Source organism: Pithys albifrons, chromosome 5 (assembly GCF_047495875.1).
Source record: "Pithys albifrons albifrons isolate INPA30051 chromosome 5, PitAlb_v1, whole genome shotgun sequence".
Taxonomy (NCBI): Eukaryota; Metazoa; Chordata; class Aves; order Passeriformes; family Thamnophilidae; genus Pithys; species Pithys albifrons.
Window position 1 is genome coordinate 11,242,737 of NC_092462.1, and position 18,658 is coordinate 11,261,394.

Sequence of the window (18,658 nt, forward strand, 5' to 3'; positions counted from 1 at the left end):
CTAGAACTGGCTAGATATGACCATTGTGACTTGGTATTTTAGTCCATTTTGTTGGGATAAACTCGTCATAATGCCACTACTGAAGTAACTAGAACTTCAAAGGGGATGTGTTGGTGTGTTTTCCATTTAAAATCTTGCCTTTAGAGTCTTGCCTGACTTTTCTGTTATGGGCACAGTCAGCTTCCTTCTTGCAGGAGGCTGTCCCGTTCTATTTGGCAGTGTCAGCCTTCATTCTCTGTTTGGCTTTCTAGTTTCATTTGTTATAGTCCCCCTCACTTTATGCTTAATGTATTATACCATCCTGATTTGCTAACCTACAAGTGCTCATCATAGTAAACCTTCTTTCAAGAATGTATGAAAAAAATTTGAAAAAACAAATCCAGGAAATAAGGGATGGAGGACAAGGACACATACCCCAAAAAGCTCAACACCAGAATAGTTTACAAAAACTCATATGCTGGTTCAGTTTTTTATAGATATATTGTGTTTGAGTGCTGGGGAATTAGGCCAGATTTTCAAATCTGTACCTGTAGGCACTGTCATTCTGGAAATCCACCCTTCAATCCCTTTGGGGCAGGGAGTGCCTTTGTTTGTATAGCAGCGAGAGAAGCACATGCTGTCACCAACCTTAAATATTAGTCTGTGCTAATTGTATCCCTGAACATGCAAAGACTCAGAAATCCCCAGTAATAGAACTTGAGAAGTTGTTCAGCTAGTGTTCTGCCTGCTTTCTGCACATTAGGAGAATCTGAAAAATTCTCTCAATACAACTATGTACTCTACAGTTACATAGAGTTATCTGTATATTTGTATATAAAGTTATATAGATATCTATTCCATGTAGTTCCATATGCAAATTTTGTTGCTGAAAACCCATTATATCTAGTGTAGCATTGCTCATTTGTTAACTGTGTGAGTTATCTGCCTGGTTTTTGTGTCAGTAAGAAGCAGTTCTTGGTAGAAGTAGTCACAGAAATATTTCCAACTTGTCAGCATCCATCTGATACTTAATGATTTTCATTAAAAAGCTTTGACTTGTGTAAATTCAATTTCTGTGTAGGTGTTAGAGATTAAAATCGTACCTTACACTAAGCTAGGTAGGAGTTAGTCACCACAGTGGGCTCGTTAAAGGCAGGGTTCTTTATTTACTCTGAAGTGGGTCGGGGCAGATGATGAACCAGCATGAGGGAGTAAATAACTTCTGATTGAGCATGTTCCAGTATGATGGAGTTACAGGAACCCACTGGGGTACTGATGCAAGTAGTAAGTGATATGAGAATGTTTGGGGGTATCAGTGTTAAACCGAGGTGCAAACTCAGTTTCAGGAGGTTTTCTTCCATTCTGCTCTATGACATTGAAGTATCTCCTGTTTCTGGAAGCTTTTGCTTTTAAGAAAAAGAATTGTATTTGAACTATCAGGCAAAAGTGGATGACAACCTTATAAATACAAATATGTTTAAATTAGAGCTGTGACTAAGAGAAACTTTTAAATTTAATAGAATGAACATTCTCAGAGAGACTCTCAGGTTTTTATATAAATGCTTATCTAGAGATAAGTTTTGAATAGCTATGGCTAATCTGTTTAGAAAGGAGTTTGTAGATCTCTGAATTTGAAATGCTATTTAAGAGTTGAAAGCATATTTTAGAATTTAACCATTCTGAGCAACAAGGATTTATCATCTTAGCTCTGGAATGATGCAGCAGATAATAGGATTAAATTCTGTCAAAGTCTGGAATCTTGTCAGAGTTAGCAAACTGCTGCATTTACAAGGCCAAGGAAAAAGGAGGATAAGACTAGGAAGGACCTTTCTTTTTCCAGTCTTAAATAAATAAAATTTTAGGCTTCTTAGGTAAAATCACTTTCTTCTTGATATGGAAAACGCTGCTTTTGTGTCTACATCATGTTTTTCTCACAGACTCTGAGAAAAAATGTTTGCAGAATTCCTTTTATCCAAAATGTCAAAGGGATAAGGCTTTGGCTACTGCAAGCTGTGTGTTCTGTGAGTTTGGGTGCCAGTTCAGTGTCCCAGTGAGGCTGGATATGAGAAACACATTGATTACAGCAGCTCAGTCTTAGCATGGGTTCATCTACCTCATTCCTCACCAATAAGGGTACTCATGTTGCTTTGCCTGAACTTCTAGTTTCTGAGGTAAAACACTTATAGCTCTCAGTCATCTTTCTGATAATTTGTAAGGCTAATTGAAGCTTGTGTAGGAAAAAGATTCCAGAGTTACTCACAAATTTATAGATTTAATGCCATTCTGACAAAACTGAACTTTTTACTAATTTTTTCTCACTTAGGTATGAAAAAATGGCCAACCAAGGACTCAGTGGGTGCCTTAATTTGTCCTTTAGTAGTTTTACAAGCATGATGTTCGGCTTCTGTAGTATTGGGTGTTCTGGTGAATGTGACATACGTTTTTCCGTTATTCTGATGAAACAGAAAACTTGTGTTTCCAAGGTTTTTTTAAACTAGTTCATAGGAATGTAGGATTAAAGATCATTAAGTTGGAGAGAAGTTATTTTTGGCACTTGCTGCTGCTCTTTTTCCATCATTATTTTTCTCTTCCTGCTTTTCCCCCCAAATATACCTCCTACTGTGCGTACTTTCTCCTATTTGTCTTGCCAGCCTGTGTGCTCTTCCCAGTTCAATATTTGAACCTCGTTCTCTCAAATGAGGCTCTTGAGATTCCCTGGGATGACTTCCATGTAGGTCTCATAGATCTCATCCTGGGAGAGTTGATTTGTGGGTGCTGTGGCCTGTTGCCCCTTTGGCCTTTAGGGTGGCAGAGAGGCAGAATAGAGTAAGTGGTAGAGGTTTGATCAGCTCAGAGGCTGGGCTGGGAAGGGCAGAACGATGGCTTAGCTGGCAGTTTTCTGCCATGGAAGGAGTTTTTATGGGCAGCGTCTTCCCAGCTGAGACTGGTACTCTCCCATTACATCACCACATATCCACAGATAGAGCTCTTAAATGACCTGATGGCTTTGTGCTCACCTGATGCATGATGAATCTGTGACGGATTTCTCTGTGGATCCAGGAAACTTGTCTAAATGAAGAGGGCTGCTTAGATCCTTATTAAGAATAATTTCTATTGCAGACATCCGTACGCAGAGAGCAATAAGCCAAATAAGGATGAGTTATTCCTTTGTTATAGAAACTCTCTAAGACTTCCTTACCTACAGCAGAGATTTGGATGGCAATCCTGACACTACTGCCTTCTTCCTACCTTTCCCCACCTCCCAGGAAGATGACATTTTAACTATTCAGAATGTTTGTTTTTTTGTTGTTGGGGGTTTTTTTATTTTTTTTATTCCTTAACTGTGCTGTTGTCAGGGAGGGTTAGAAAGCATTCAGTGTCTGCAGAATGTTTTCAGCAATAGATGTTAGTCTTCTGTGCTGCTTCATGACTAAGAATAAGCTACATCTTCATAAATCCTTTAAAACTACACTCTTTCTTCTGGCAACAGGGCTTTTTTCATCAAACTGCAAAGTCTGGTAGCATTAAAATTTTAAACTTTATATCAACTTAGGAATTATGTATATCACTAAGAGCCATTTTTTAGTATTCCTGGTTTTGTGCTTCAGTGACTGACATGTTGGTTTTCTTTGGCACTGTCCAATGCCCCTTACAGTCCTGGACTTTTTTTCCAGACAGATATGAGAAATAATTTACAATTTGGAATTATTGAACAGGATCAGTTAGGCTAATAAAAGTAACATTTATGGCTAAGATACTGGAGATCATTAAGGAAATGGAGCATTCCTCATTTGAGGAGAGGCTGAGAGAGCTTGGGCTGGTCAGCCTAGAGAAGAGAAGGTTCATGGGAGATCCTATCCAAGTGCCTAAATACCTGGTGGGAGAGATGAAAGGTGAAGAAGGTAGAGCCCTCTCAGTGAAACTGTGGAGTGAAGTTAAACACATGAAATTGGATGAGAACACAACCCCTCAGCCACGGACTCTTTAACTGTGAGGGTGTGTGGGGGGGTGACAGTGAGTGCATCCCTTAAGGAAAGCTGTTTGGAGTTGCACCCTTAAGAGAGGAGAGCTACCTGGTGTGTGTGTGGCTTGTGACCAATGAGAGGCTGTGGTGTATGTCAGGTGAATTGGTTAACTAATTATGTAGTAACTTGTTGGATGTGAGAGGGCATAAAAAGTGTGGATGTTACTGAGTGAGAGCTAAATGTGAGATGATGTAATAGAAACTTCTAGGAGCTACATCTGCTACTACTTCTGCTATGAGCTATGAGAACTGTCTGTTATCTGTCTTGAATAAACTCTCTAAGTTGTGAGACTTCTGATTGAAGACTTCTGGTGCCTGCTGTGCCTGAGCTCTTCTGACCACCATCCACACTGTGCCCCTGCTCGGGACTAAGAGGTGACCCCAATAAGAGTGGTCAAACCCTGGCACAGATGACCTAGGGATGTTGTGAAGTCCATCCTTGGGCAACACCCAAAAGGATGCACTATGGTGTGGCTGACCCTGGTTGGGCAGGGGGGTTGAACTCAATAGGTTTGACTGATTCCAAGATCTCTGTGCCAGGGATTTTTCATGTAACTTTCCAGTAAGAGTTTTGAGGCTTTTTAGAGCTGTCAGTGATTGCTTTGTGGATTCTACTCATGTTCTGTACCATGTGTGGGTAGTAAGGTAGCTCTTGATAGTTAACTATTTTTCATACCTTACTTGTGATCTAAAAATTCTAAATAATCACTTTATAATGATGTTGAAATTAGACTGTTTAAAATTGTGGCCATCTGTATGGACTCAAGCAGTTTTAGGGAACTTCCACCCTTATGTCATTATTAAACTCTTAAGTGAGACACGCTAAACACATAAAGGATTTAAGAGCAGCCTGAATTGCCTTCCTTTTTGGGCAGAGAATGAGTCAGGACTTGATAGAGTTGAGCAAATGTAGTTTAGTTTTGACTAAGTGGTTTTGTGAATGCTCTTGGCCTGGATAATATCCTATTGGTGCTCATTTTTATGGATTTTAGTATATGTGCAAAATTAGGGTGGTTTTTGGGGGTATTTTTTTGGGTTTTTTTGCTGTCTGTTTTCACAAGGAAGGCTTACTAGTGGGAATACTTGGAAGATGCAAGTTTGAAGTATAAGGTTTACTAAATGTGTATTTGCAGCAGTGTTGTTGACCAGGAATAAAACTGAAATGGACTTTTACCCTGAGTTGAAACTCTTACCCCTTTCTTCACAAATCAAAGAATTTGAGCCAAAGATAAAATTAGCTGAGGATCACTGTTTAATGATTAGTGCCCTTTTTCCACTAAGGCGGACCTGACTTCTGGAGTGACAATGGACAGTGACCTCACTTCAGTGGCACTTGAATATACGTAAAAAGTGGCACATAATATATGTAAAATGCAGACATTACCTTTCAAATTACCTTTTGTCCCCTCTGCACCTGCTTCCAGGAAAACCTGCCTTATTTTAAAACCGAGGTGGAACAGCTTTGAGCAGGTACAAGCACACTCTCAAGTCTTTCTCCCTCTTCTGTGATCGTTTGCAGCTGCTGGGTTGGAGGTGGGCAGGATGCCAAACCTGTGGATCTGCCCCGTGTCTCGCCTCTCTGTGGTCCAATGCTCTGCGGCATTAGGAGGGGCAGTGGCCCCGTTTCTCCTCCAGCTGCCCCCTGGCTGTGCTGTGAGGGAAATGACCGCTGATGACCTTGCAGACCAGGGAGCAGCAGCTGTGCCTGCCACTGCCTGCCAGCCTGAGGCTGCCAGCAGAGGTGTGGGCTCTTCACAGCCTGACAGGGCCACAGGTTGCCTTGGAGCTGCTCGGCACTGTCAAGACTGAGACAGTCGGGACGTGCCCAGGAGCCAACCTGCAGGTATGGAGGGACCTCTTACAGCTCAAAGCTTAAATACCTGGAGACCTGCAATCCCTCCCAAGCTGGTTAGCAGGTGTGTGGGGGCACAGAGGATTCTGTTCCAAACTCACTCGTGGATATCTGTCTTGTTGGGAGTTTATCCTCGACTTTCTCCTGTCATTTTTTTGCAGTTGGTCTTTTCCAACCTTTAGCCCAGACTGTAAAACACTTCAGGAAGAATTGCCTGGAGAATTCCTCACATCTCTTGCCTTGTGTGTCTTCATCCTTGAAGATAGTCAACTTATGCTTCCAAAAAGGTATAGATTATTTGGAAGAGAAAAAGCAGGATACAGTAATCACATAGTTCCTGCTTCTTGTTGTGCAGAATGGGATTGACTAAACAGACATGAAGCAAATCTGTGTTGTTAGGACAATAATATATTAACTGAAAACATTTTTAATAATTCAAAGCATGACAGCTCTTGACTTTTTAGACTCTAATGGCACTGCAATGCATTAACAGAGCACTTGTCTTCTAAATGGCAGTTGTTAAATACATCTCTGAATATGCCTCTAGAAATAATTGCAGTAATACTTTCATGTTATAAAACATTTCCCAATGGACTTGTTTTTAATCCTTACATGTGGAAACAGAAGTTACATAAATAGAAAAACATCCAATTAATAGAAGACTAAAGTCATCCTCCCCTTTTGAACACATTAGCTATAGATGTGCTTATTTTTGGAAATATTGAAATGTATGTCCTGAGGTGAGTTTTGACTTGAAAATTATGTTCCCCTGCAGGTCCTGAGAAAACAGGAATTCTGCCAAATGCAGCACACAAAATCCCCCACAACGCTACATGCAGCATGACTAGCAGACTGGCCTGAGGTGTTTGGAAGGCCTTTACTGAAAACAAAATGCTTAAGAATGTTTTTCTTCATAGTTTCATCCCTACTTCCTCTGGTTAATAAAGTTTCTCATCCTGTTATGGACACTTTAATTACTGTGATCAGCCATGGTGTAGCAAGGGTTTTTACCTGTTATGTGGAATATGAAACTGAAATGTAACAAGTAGGTATTTTTCATATTTAGCTCAATCTTGTTCAAATGTTCAAAACAAGTTAAAGCTTTAATCTGAAATCCTATTTCTTTTAAGATTGATTTCTGAGGGACTGAAAGAGTGCAGAATTACATTACGATGAGTTAAGAAGAATTTGGTCTTAGCATTCTTTGAAGACCAGAATTCTTCCCACCTGAGAAGCTGAGGACTGTTGGCTGGAAGACTGTAAATGAACTGCTTGAAAAACTGCAATGGGCTGACACCGTTCTCAGCTTTGAGATCAGAAAATGCTCCCACTGAGATGAAGAGCAGCAGTACCTGGGTCATTCTGGATTTAAGTCTCAAATCTGCCAGGGGGTGTTTCTACAGAGACAAATAAAGGATTCCCCACCCCCTCTTAATCCTTAACTAATACTTCTTTATACAAAGGCATTGAAATAATTGAAAATCATTTCTCTGGGAAGAAATCAACTTCTGCTAGAAATGAGTGTATTTATAGCATAAGGATCACGTTTTCTGGCTTTGGCCCTACAACTGTAGAAATCATTAGTGTCTTCTCTTTTAGATCTGCCTCAAAATACAAACTAGAGGCCTTATGTGAACCACTGAGTTAAAATTTAGAGTAATAATTAGGAGCCCCTGTCTTTGAGGAAATGAACTTGGTGTTGATTTTTGAAGAAACTGAAATTACAAATGTACATGCTGCTTTAAAAATGTTACTTTAAAATGACATCTATGTGGTCACAACAACTACAGTCAGTATGGTATTTTTCACTGTGTATTTTTCTCATGGTTGAGATACATTTTTGGAGAAGTTTAGGAGTAAAGGTTTCTTCTGACTATGTCAGTAAACAAATGCAGAATTCTCATGGGAGATGGATTCTTGAAGCTCATCCTCTGACACAACCCTTGATCTGTGAACTTTTATTTCTGGACTATGCCATTTATAGGAAAGGATACAAATATGTATTTTTTAGAAGTCCTTATAAATGGGGTTATACTTTGGTATCTCATGCAGGTCCCAAGCTGTGAAAGTCGTCTTAATTTACTTTTCATAATGACTGTTTCAAAATCCTCTGAGCAGTCTTTCATTTGGATCTCTAATTTAGGTATTAATCCAGAATTGCCACCTTTTCAGACCAGGCTTACTTATGTTAGAACATCTTTTCCTTTTAAGTACAGCTTGCCTGTAGATTACTTAGCATTTATCACACATTTCCTGACTAGGAAATTTAATCATTACAGAGCTAAAAGTGATTGTTCTGGATTGCAAAAATCTATTTTCTCCTTTGATTAAAAGTGTGTCTTGCTCTTCTTTGCCTTAACTTTGAAGTACATTTTAGTCTGGTTTCCTTTGAGACATGTCAAAGAGCGTGGGTTTTGTTTTGCTAAAAGGTGACCCCAGGCATATTGGAGGGATTAGTGAGTTCTTTGCATTCTGTTTTCTGTAAAGAACCCTCTTTGTAGGCAGAACCTCGCTAGTTATTTTCAGCATTTGACAGGTACCTATGCAACAAGAACCAGTTGTGAACCAGGCTGTCATTTAGGATCCCAGCAGAGTGAGGGGTTAAAAATATTTAAAAAATTGTACAGTCATACAGATTAATCATACACTGTCCCTACTTTTTTAAAGACCATGTTCTACTACTTTTGAGCACTATACATGGAGGGTACTACAGGGCTCAGACCTTCCTCGGGCATGTTGCAGAGGTGGTTTTGGTGGGGAGGGGTTATTATTTTATTTTTTGTGTGGGCTTTTTGAGTCCTTGTGAAGTTCTAACCACATCATTTTCTCATGCTTCACTGGAGTCTCCATCATTGGCACATGTAAATGAAGGAACATAACTCTTCTCAGGCAAATGACTCTTTAGGCTGTTCAGTCAGACAGTCCAGCAATAGCTTTACTTGCAAGTCAAACTATTGTGTCTTCTTTTTTGTGAGTTACTGTTAATATAGTTCCCCACTGCATCTTGTCCTGGCATCTTGCGGTGATTACCTTTCCTGTGTAACAGTTTTGCTTAAGGAAGAAGTTAATAGTTTTATTCACTAGCAGAGTCTCATGGGCAACAGGGGTATGGCCACAGAGTTAATTAAGTTTGAATTAATTACAGAGCTAGCTTTGGAGAAGTTGACATGAAATCTTCTTTGCAGCCTTTAAAACTGCAGTATTCTTTAGGTGTACTCAGGTTAGTGTTGGCATCAGAGAGCTTGGGTGGTACCAGCAATATAGTTGAGGGACCCTGATGTTCAGGCTGCATGACCTGCCAGTGAAACAGGGTGGGTCACTCACTGCTGAGCTCTGCACTCCTGTAGCTGCACTTCTACCCAGGAGCCAGAGTAGCTCAAAGCCCCTCAAAGCAGCTATTTCACATGGAAAATCACCCTAAAAGATTTCAGGTGGCTTAGAGCTCTTTCTGAAGCTTGTTGTCTGCTGCAGTTGCTGGACTGCATTGCTTGATTGCCTTCCTTTATCTAGCAAGAGAAGCTTCTCTCCTCGCCCAGCCTGGAAGTGTCTTGTAAAGATGCATATGATGACATGCATCTGGAGTAAGGCTAAACAACAGATGAATTTTCTTTACATATTACAGAAAAAGTCTGTCTCTGCAGTGTTGTAAAGTAATACTGCACACAGAGGATCAAACCCACATAATGCTTCACTTGACAACTGGTAAAACAGTGTATAAATGCTCGTGTCAAAGGAAGCAATATATGCTGTAATAAAAACAGATGTGGCAGACTGAAAACTTAGAGACTTGGCACTTTTGTTTCTTTTCATCTTCTTGTGGTATTGTTGATGTATTTTTTTTACATTTTATTTCTGGAGAGATGGGAAATGTTAGGAACCAGTAGAATTTATTTTATGTATAAAATCTGAATGAAGTTGTTACAGGTTCTGATTTTTTCCTGGGAGTTTATGGTATGAAGAAGGTCATAGTTCAAAGAAAAATTGAAATCTGTTTACCATTTGCTGCTCTTCTCATTCATCAACTGGAACTTTAACTTGCAAATGCTCTATTTTTGGGATAGTGAGAAATCTCTGAAAGAAATTACAAGTTTATTTCTTCATTAGATACTTTGGCAATATTTGGAAAAGGTGAAGGGGGAAATGGTATTTAGCTCTGTTTCCAGCAAACTTACACCCTTTTGTGATATTCTAAAATAGCAATGATATCAAAATAAATTACAGCCTTGCAATAGCAGTATCAAAGTCGATTTGGATATGCATAAATTTTGGAGTGTAAAGGAAGTTTTTGTAAGGCTTCAAGCTTTTTTTCTTTTTCCCTTTTTTCCTCATTTCTCTCACCAGAAAAGTGAAGGTCAGAGCATAAATATCATTAAGAGGTGATGCCTGAGCAGAATAGTTTTGGACAGAAGGTAAAGAGAATCTAAAGCAAATATCAAGAGCTCTGCTTTGCTGTCCCTGGACTTACTGCAGCATCTCTGGGAAAGAGTCTTCTTTGCTGTTAGAGGCACAGTGTGCTCAGTAAGGAAATGCAGTCTTTTTTGGAAAATTTATATTTTCATAACTCCTTGAAAAAACACACAGAGACACATATGTTCTCAGATGAATTTTCAAAAACTGAAGTTTAAAAGTATTGATCAAGTGCAGTTTTTTTCATTACTTAAGGAGCCAGCTTTAGCAAACAAACCAGAAATTCTCTTCCATGACCTGTTGCTGTGCTGTAGCTGAAGTTTAGGACATGGAGGTGGTGGAAGTCAATTATACACAGTTGAAAATAAAGCCGGAGCATGACCAAGTGTGCTGGAACAGATGATCTGACATTATCAAGGGATCAATGCAGTGCCAGATGTAAAAGCACCAAATGGATGCTTAGCACATGTAACTGTGCCTTCCCTTGTGCAGTGGAAATGCCTGTGAGCTCTCTGTTGATCCAGTCAGCCTGTTCCATGAACCTCTTTCATCTATCATACTTCAACTCCCTGAGTAACTGGAGTTGCCCTGGCTGAATGGGGTGGTCCTGTGGTGTAAAGGAGAGCACTCCAGACTCTGAATCCCAAGGTCCTGAGTTCGAGTCTCAGTGGGGACCGTCCCCTGGCAGTTCAATGCCTCCCTGCCATCCCATCCCGTCACATCTCAGATGCTCAGCAAGGTCAGCCTCGGTTAGTACTGGGTGCTGTGGCAGTCCCGAGGATTTCCCTGTCACTGTCCAAGCTTACTTGGCCGTGGCAGATGGACCTGAGGACTTAAACAGTGGGGCCAGTTCTGCACCTGCTATACCTCACCTAAAAAATCCACTTTGCAGGCTCGAAGGGCACACCCACGTGGGGAGAGAGAGCCCTTCCCAAATATTCACTCCTGAAGTCTGGCCATACAATATGAAATAGGCCTGTCCTAACATTTCAGAAGAACTGAAACCCCTGCTCAGAGAATGCTGGTTATGGCCGTGAAAGTTGCACACTAAACCTTTGCATTGTTAAGGAAACTTCCCTGTGAGAGCATCCTGGAGCTACTCAGGCAGTCACACTCCACGCCCTGAGCTGGGACCAAAGTCCCTGCACAGCTTCACGCCTCACACTCACAGGCAGACAGGTTTCCTCACTGGCTGAACTCCAGATTTCCCATGGCAGAGCCTCAGACCTTTCCATCTTTACAACAGTTTAATCCTGGTGCAGTAACTAACAACTGGAGCTGGTGCCTATGGAGACGGACCCAGAATAAAGGAACCCCTGGGCTTTTATACCCTTATGGTGTAAGGGGGGGAAAGTCTGGCAATCCTCGGCTCCTGCTGTGTCTCCCAGCGCCCATTTACTTGGCCTTGACACAGTTGCCCAGGCCCTGTGTTAGGTCAAGAGTTGGCAGTTCATGGCCTCTTGCTTGGGGCTTCTGCCCTGCAGAGTTCACCCTGCTGCTGGCACTGCAGCTGCACACTGAGCTACCTGCACTGAGTGTGTTCCTCAGCAGCATTTATTTAACCTTCTTGGAGAAAGCATAAAGATGCAGTTGGAAAGGGCTCTACTTACCGCTCCAGTGCCATGTAGGGCTTTCAGTAAAACACAAAAGACATAAACCCTAAAATTTCTTTAGCGCTGCAAAACCCAGGGTGGGCAGAGCATTCTCAGAAATAGATCACTTCTGATTTTCACGGTGGTAATTCTAACCAGATTTATCCCTTCATTTGCAACTAGGATGATGAGTGCAGCTGGCATCTCAACTACTGGGCATGATCACTTATCCCTACCCTCCATCAGCATACTGCATTTCCCCCCAGTAGCATTCATGTGAGTCTTATTTCAATGGCTCATAAATAATCATGTTCTTTTAACTGCAAATTAAGTGGGTAACGATTGATGTTTTTCTGGCCAGCATATAGATAATATTTTTTTCAGTTAGTACTTCTAATATTGGTGGTGTTCGTGGTGGTTTCCCCCCTGCCCCAATCCTGTATTTGTAGGGATGTCATAGAGATATTATTTTTTTATGCTTCATTTGGTAAGACTTCCTTGTCATCTCTTTCTCCTTGGACTGTTGGTAGAAATTTTCTTCCTGCTATTAATTACAGACATCCCTGAAGGATACTAATTGTTTTATGTATGTGCATTTCCTTGAAAATATAACTAGGTTACTTTAGCAGCCAGCTGTACATTCCAGAGAACAGAAATATTATTTTTGTAGAAGTCTCTGATCCTCAGAGGTAGAGACAGTTATCTAGGCCCTTATCTTAGATAAAAATCACTGGATCTTTACATATTTGTACATATGTTCCAAATGTAGTCTTCTGTTACACAGAGTTTCTTTTTATTGTAGAGTTTACCCGAATCTGAGCATCTATTTTGGTCACTATAATTAATGAGTGTCCTTCGTAATGCATACCTGTTGCGTGACTATGTAAGTGTGCCCTCATTTTGTAATGATGTGGATATAAAGATTTTGTGGCTGCATCCTTTGATATTTAGCCATCTATGGTGAATTTTCTCAGAGTCCACAAGATGTTGTGGGAGGAACTTCTCTGTTCTTTTGGTCCCGCGGGTATGGGTACCCATCAGCGAACTGAAGGTTTCCTGCTGGCACGTGAATGGGATAAACCAATTAATATTATTTATTACGGAACACTAGCAGGTGTGCTAGTTAACACCATGCTGTGCTTGTACCAGTCCTCAAACCTTTGTCTTGTTTGCTTTCAGGCATGTTTTGCCATGCAGACAACAATCACTGTTCAGTTCTCATCCCTCTTGCACAGTTCCATTTACACTCCTAATTCAAAAGAATGGCCAAAGCTCTCCTCCGTGTCCTGAAGTTGGATTGTTCTGAGCTTTTAAGTGTACCTGACTGAAGGTGTTGTTGTCTAGTGCTGTGTGCTTGGTGGAGGCGGCAGCAGCAGTGATGTGCACTCTCTTCTGCCTCCCTACCCTCCACAACACCACCCAGGGTGGAGGAAAGCAAACTGTGTACTGCTTAGTGTTTTGCATATATCACAGGTCCGAATGTGGTGTTCTTATTTCATGTGTCCTTTTGCCCACTGAGGAATAGCTACACCCCACTTAATTAGTTTATCAAGGCAGACTGTGCGTTATTATTTATAAACTAGGTTGCTGTGGGATAATAATGCTGCCGCGTTGTCAGTGAAATGAAAAAAAGTTTTGAACATTATGTTCTTGTATATATGTGTGTGTGAGACTCACAGGCTTTTCCCATGCCCCTTGTCTTCAGATACCACTAATTTTCTGTTTTGACAGCATACAAAATAGCATACCCCGGAGACAACAGGGCTATGATGGTTAATTCCTGTCCTTTGCCAGCCCCTTGGAATCTGTTTTGGTTTGAAAAATGGAGGGAATGAAGCTGTGGGAAATGGTGTTTCTATTACTGGTTAGAGAGAAAGTTACTTTGTAAATTGTTATGTAGGCTAATACACACGTGTGAATCCAGAGTATGAGAAGACATCCACCAATGTGCTGTAATTTTCCCCACTAACAAAAATAAACAATGCAGTTTCAATGCCATTTCCCAACTTTTGGGCTAGTTCTTGGCTTCATTCCTAAGTAACCCTCTGAACTCTGAGCTGAGGATGTCATTCATTCTCTCTGCCCATGTCATTTGTTCTGGCTACTGGATCTTTTTCAGTTCTGGGAGAGGCTGCATCTCCCTCTTTCTCTGCCATATTAATTTCTTTTGATTCCAATGGCCACAGTGCTTGGAGCAGAGTGCTGAGTGCATAGTTAAAATTGTTACAGCTTCAGAGAAGGTAGATGATGAATTTCCAGGCTTTTTCTGTTTCGGAGTTTTGTTTTTGTTTGCTTGTGATCCCCCTTTTTGTTGTTACATAGTCATTGGAATTTTGGTTTTTTTCTCTGTACTCTATTCTTGTATATAGGTAATGTTTTCAAAAAAATCCTCCCAGATCCTATGAATCAGGCACTGTAACTGCCAACAAGATTCTATATGTTTACATAGCTCAGTTTTGAGGAAACAGTAACCAGTCTTTCCCCTCTGCTGTGTTTCCGTGGGCATGCAGGAGGATGAGGAGCACAGCCATCATGTCAGTGCAGCACAGAGAGCAGTGAAATCCTGACTGTGGCAGGACTTGAGAGTCCAACATCCACTCGTGAGGTTTGTGCTCACAGCACACACGCTCTGTGTGCTTCGTAGTGCTGCTGGAATGTACAGCACAATGCACAGGCATGAATGATGGAGCAGGAGCACCTATTTACTGTGATTCATGAAGGAATATTATTATGATTTTAATAGCAGAATGACAACAGTAAGGGAAATGAAAGAACAATATTCTGATTGTTTTTATTGTTTAGGGAATAATTGTTGAAGGACAACATTGATTAAATCTTAGCTGTTTTCAGGCATTTTAAATGGTGAGACAGTTTCTTATGTAGACAACAGGATATTGCAAAATGCATAGGTATTTGTGAATATATTCCAGAGCAGTTCTTTTTCCTTGCAGCCTTTCTTATTGCTCTGCACTTAGTGACTATTTTGCTATCTTTCTTGCCTTCTTTGCGTAATATGTGGAGGATTTGTTTTTCCTGCTATCTGAACTTTTTTCTTTGTTGATATTAAAGCATAAATTATTCCTAATGCAGTTCTTCCTTAAACATTCGTTGTACACTGCTAGGCTTAGCAGAGGTGGGAATGGATGACTCAGGCTTTTACACACTGAGTCAACAGTCACAACGAGTAGATTCATATACTTTTGGCATGTAAGTACAAGCTGTCAGTTCATTTCCCTGAGTTTTGTTGATGAGTTTTTCCAGAATTAATTCAAGCATAGTGAAGTATTGAAAAGCAATGTGAGCTGTGTATGTGGTGTGTTTGGGAGTAGGTTGCGATGGCGAATGTGTTGACATTGTTACCCACTGCAACATTACATTTGCAGTTAAGAAAACAGCCTTGGCATGCCTTTCATGTTTGTGTTTACCTCAGTTTCTTTTGACTAGTATGCCAATAGCACCTAGCAGATGTGTTTAAATGTATAACATAAACTAGTCTTCTGCTTTCACAGCCATAGAATGTTTCACAGTGTCCAAAAAGTGGTGGCTGTTTCTTGGAGAAGACCTAAGGTTTTCAGAGGTACTGCTGGTAAAATAGTTCAAAGGGCAATAATGCAGCATGGGCCTGTGAAACTTGCCAGGCTGTGAACAGGATGTAACAAGCTTCTATTCTTTGGCATCAGTTTAAAGGTAGTCCCTGTGTTTTGTTAAACATTTCACTTGGGCTGTTTTTAAGGGAAGTGATGCAATGTGGCTCAAAGTGACAAACTCTGTGTCAACCCAAATCTTCCGTTCTTTAGCAGGAATAACCTTATTGAATATCCTCTCTCTGACTGACGGGGTAGTTGTGAACAGCAGTAGCCCAGTGTCACAATAGAGATAAATAATGCTGTCATCAAAGTAGATACAGGTTTCATTTAATTTCATTTATCCTTCTGCAGTGGGGTCTCCCAAAGAGTTCTGATGCTTTGTGCTGATCTTCCCCACTGGAGATATGCATATGAGTTATCTTCTTGTCGGCTCTATCAAATGAAATTCCAGATCATGCTGTGAAGCTGCCTTTTTACAGGAAAAATGATCTAATGACAGGATTGCCCTATTGTCACCAAATGAATTGTCTCCTATGCTCAGATATTCCCAAGGTCGTGACCACTTAGTGCAAATCTTCTTCCTATTGTTAAAGGTTTCTCAATAGGATAAAAGCCTGTGCTCTTGGCAGCTAAAAGATTGTCACATCTAGATAATGTATTTGAGACATCCCACAACTAAATCTAACTTGTAGGGGTTTTACCTCCATTCATCATGCACTAATATTTTACTAGCGCTCTCCTGTAGAGCTCCTCTCAGAGTTACTGGCAGTGTTTTTGGGAGAGAATTAATTTTGCTTTTCCTAAGTTTCAGTTTCTCTCTATTTTTCCTTTTCTCTGTATTCTACTGAATTGTGAGCTGGCTCACCTTTCCTTGCGGTGGTGTGAAAAATTTGACTATATCTCTGTGTTCCAGCTTCTGATTGTTAACATGAGCTCTCTTGCCATTCCCCTGAAACTGTGCTTTACTGTTTTGTCTTCTAAAAACATGACTGTAGAGTGCAACATTTAAGGATTGTGTGGAGGCATAAGATCAGAGTTTGTGGGGGAGCAATGACAGTATTTGGAAATTTCAGTGATCTGATATTGCATCTGCGGTCACCTTTTGGAAAGGATATAGTTCACATAGATGGGTGTCTGCCCAATCTTTTCTGCTTTGATAACTGCTTTTCAGTAAATCTACTCATATAATTCATTGGGTCATGTCAAGTAGTGCTAATATTTAGTCATTTTAATGATGTGGTGAGTCTTATTAGAAAGGAATTGAAGAAAAACAACTTGCTATTTGAGTCTGGCATCGACTGTTTCATAAAGACTTCACCATGCACAAACTTTTATGTTTATCCCATATTTTCCACCAAATTATGGTAGGGTGAGTCTGAGACTATGTACCAAGAGATTTCATTGGCAATTTGGACTAAAGCAAAAACTTCAAATTGTTCTCTAAAGGTTAGATTTAATTGTTTGCTTGTCCCTTTTAGCTGTTATAAAAGAATGGTGAAAAAGCTTTAGCCAGTTTTCCTTTTATTTACTCAAGCAGCAGGTCCAAGCCCAAAGGAGAAAAAAAGGTATAAACCAAGCTGAGTTGGCCTTTTGTATGTCTCAGAGCTTTTCCAGCTTGGCTTCTCATCACACCAAGTTTGCTCGCTGTGAGAGTAATCTGACTCACCTTTTAAAATGTTAAAGGTCAGCTGCACTTGATGAAGCCCCTGGTTGGCAGTGACTCCTAGCAAATATCCTCAGCTCTATATTGGCAATTAGCCTCTTTGAAACCACAGGCTTTCCTTGGCTTTCGTCAGGCTTCCAAGATCCCAGCGCAGTTTGTTGCACTCCAGGAAGCAGCGGGTAGATCCCACCACATTGTTCACTGTTGCCTGTTCCTTAGTGAAGAATGGAAGGTGGATGGGTTTTGCTGTAGAGCCAAGACAAGCCCTGTTAATGTGTCCCTTCTGCAGAGCAGCTAATGGTGCATTTATTTCTTTCCTCCTCATTTTCCCTTTTCGTTAGTGCTTTCATCCTTTCAGTTAGAAGGTACGAGTTGTGTTAGTCTAAAAAATGAACTCAATCACCTGCATAACTCTGAGGCCAGAATAAAAATGAATTATTAAACAAGAACTGAATTTCTCTATTAGGTAGAATGAGTTTTAATAATGGTGCTATATAGGCAGAATACAATTATTCTCATTTACATGCTGGTCACTGACTAAAGAATTGGTTATTTTGCTGTCTGCTTTTAGGTGTGTAGATTTGTATCCAAAAACTAGTTCTGCTAAGAAGTTCATACAGTAGCAATGAACTATATAAATTAACTCCAACCACTGATAGCAATTAGCTGGTTTAGAATGTGTTTCAAATGGTCAGGTGACTGTGAGAATTGTCAGACAAGAGAGAAGCAAGTTAGGCTGCTGAGAGAGGTTTTGTGGGCAAATGCAATGGGTGCTTATGTAAAATGAACTGCCCTTGCAGCGTTAAGTGCCGCCCCTGCGCACGCACTGCCTGTGCTGGAGCCGCCGAGCCCCTGGCAGGGAGCTTTGCAGAAGCTGCAAGTATTTTTAGTGGAAACGAGAGCTCGGTGCAGTTCTGCAGCATGTGACTTCCTATTTCTGTGAGTTACTTCCAAGGGACTTCCTCTGTTAAATCGACTTGTCTCCAGAGATTTTATCTGGAGCCGGAGCACGGGCTGCTTTGTCCTGTGCCTCTGACAGTGTTTTCCCAGAGTTTGCTTTTGAGCATTTTGTTTTTATTTTGTACTATCTCCAGCATGCAAGGATCTAGTGGCTGCTACCCGTGATCGGAAGCTGAATACGTTTGTCCAAGTCTCAGTGGTGCACCCAGCAGAGCACATTCTGACGAGGTATTCAAGCACTGAAATCGTGGAGGTGAGAGTCTTTCTTAATTAACATGTTGATTAATGAATTGCTCATTTCTTCCATAGAACGTGAATGAGAAATAAAACAAGTCAGTGCATAGTCTTAGGCAAGGCAGGCACACTCTGGCAGTTAGTAAAGCATACCTAAGTGTTCCATAGTTCTTGGCATTTAACCAGGATAAACAGAAATTAACTTGGCTTTTCATGAAAGCTCTGTTGTTCCAAGCAGAGGCATGGAGAATATTCCAGGTCTCCAGACATAGGTTTGGAATGAAACAGAATAGTTTCTCTCATGAAGAGACAAGGCAATGCAAAGTAAAACTGAATTAAGCATAGTAGTGAGTTTGTGAA

General features: G+C 40.6%; 1 protein-coding gene and 1 long non-coding RNA gene across 2 annotated transcripts in view; both read left to right on the forward strand.

The window, feature by feature from the left end:
- INPP4B (inositol polyphosphate-4-phosphatase type II B) overlaps positions 1 to 18,658 on the forward strand; it is a 269,367-nt gene that overhangs the window by 77,415 nt on the left and 173,294 nt on the right. Inside the window, exon 4 of the mRNA XM_071555695.1 lies at positions 18,199 to 18,317. Coding sequence (XP_071411796.1) covers positions 18,199 to 18,317 — 119 coding nt within the window. The remainder of the gene's footprint in view (positions 1 to 18,198; positions 18,318 to 18,658) is intronic.
- LOC139671823 (uncharacterized) lies at positions 5,751 to 7,302 on the forward strand. Its single transcript, XR_011697791.1, has 3 exons — positions 5,751 to 5,919; positions 6,017 to 6,142; positions 6,631 to 7,302. It is a non-coding gene; the product is annotated as an uncharacterized lncRNA (long non-coding RNA).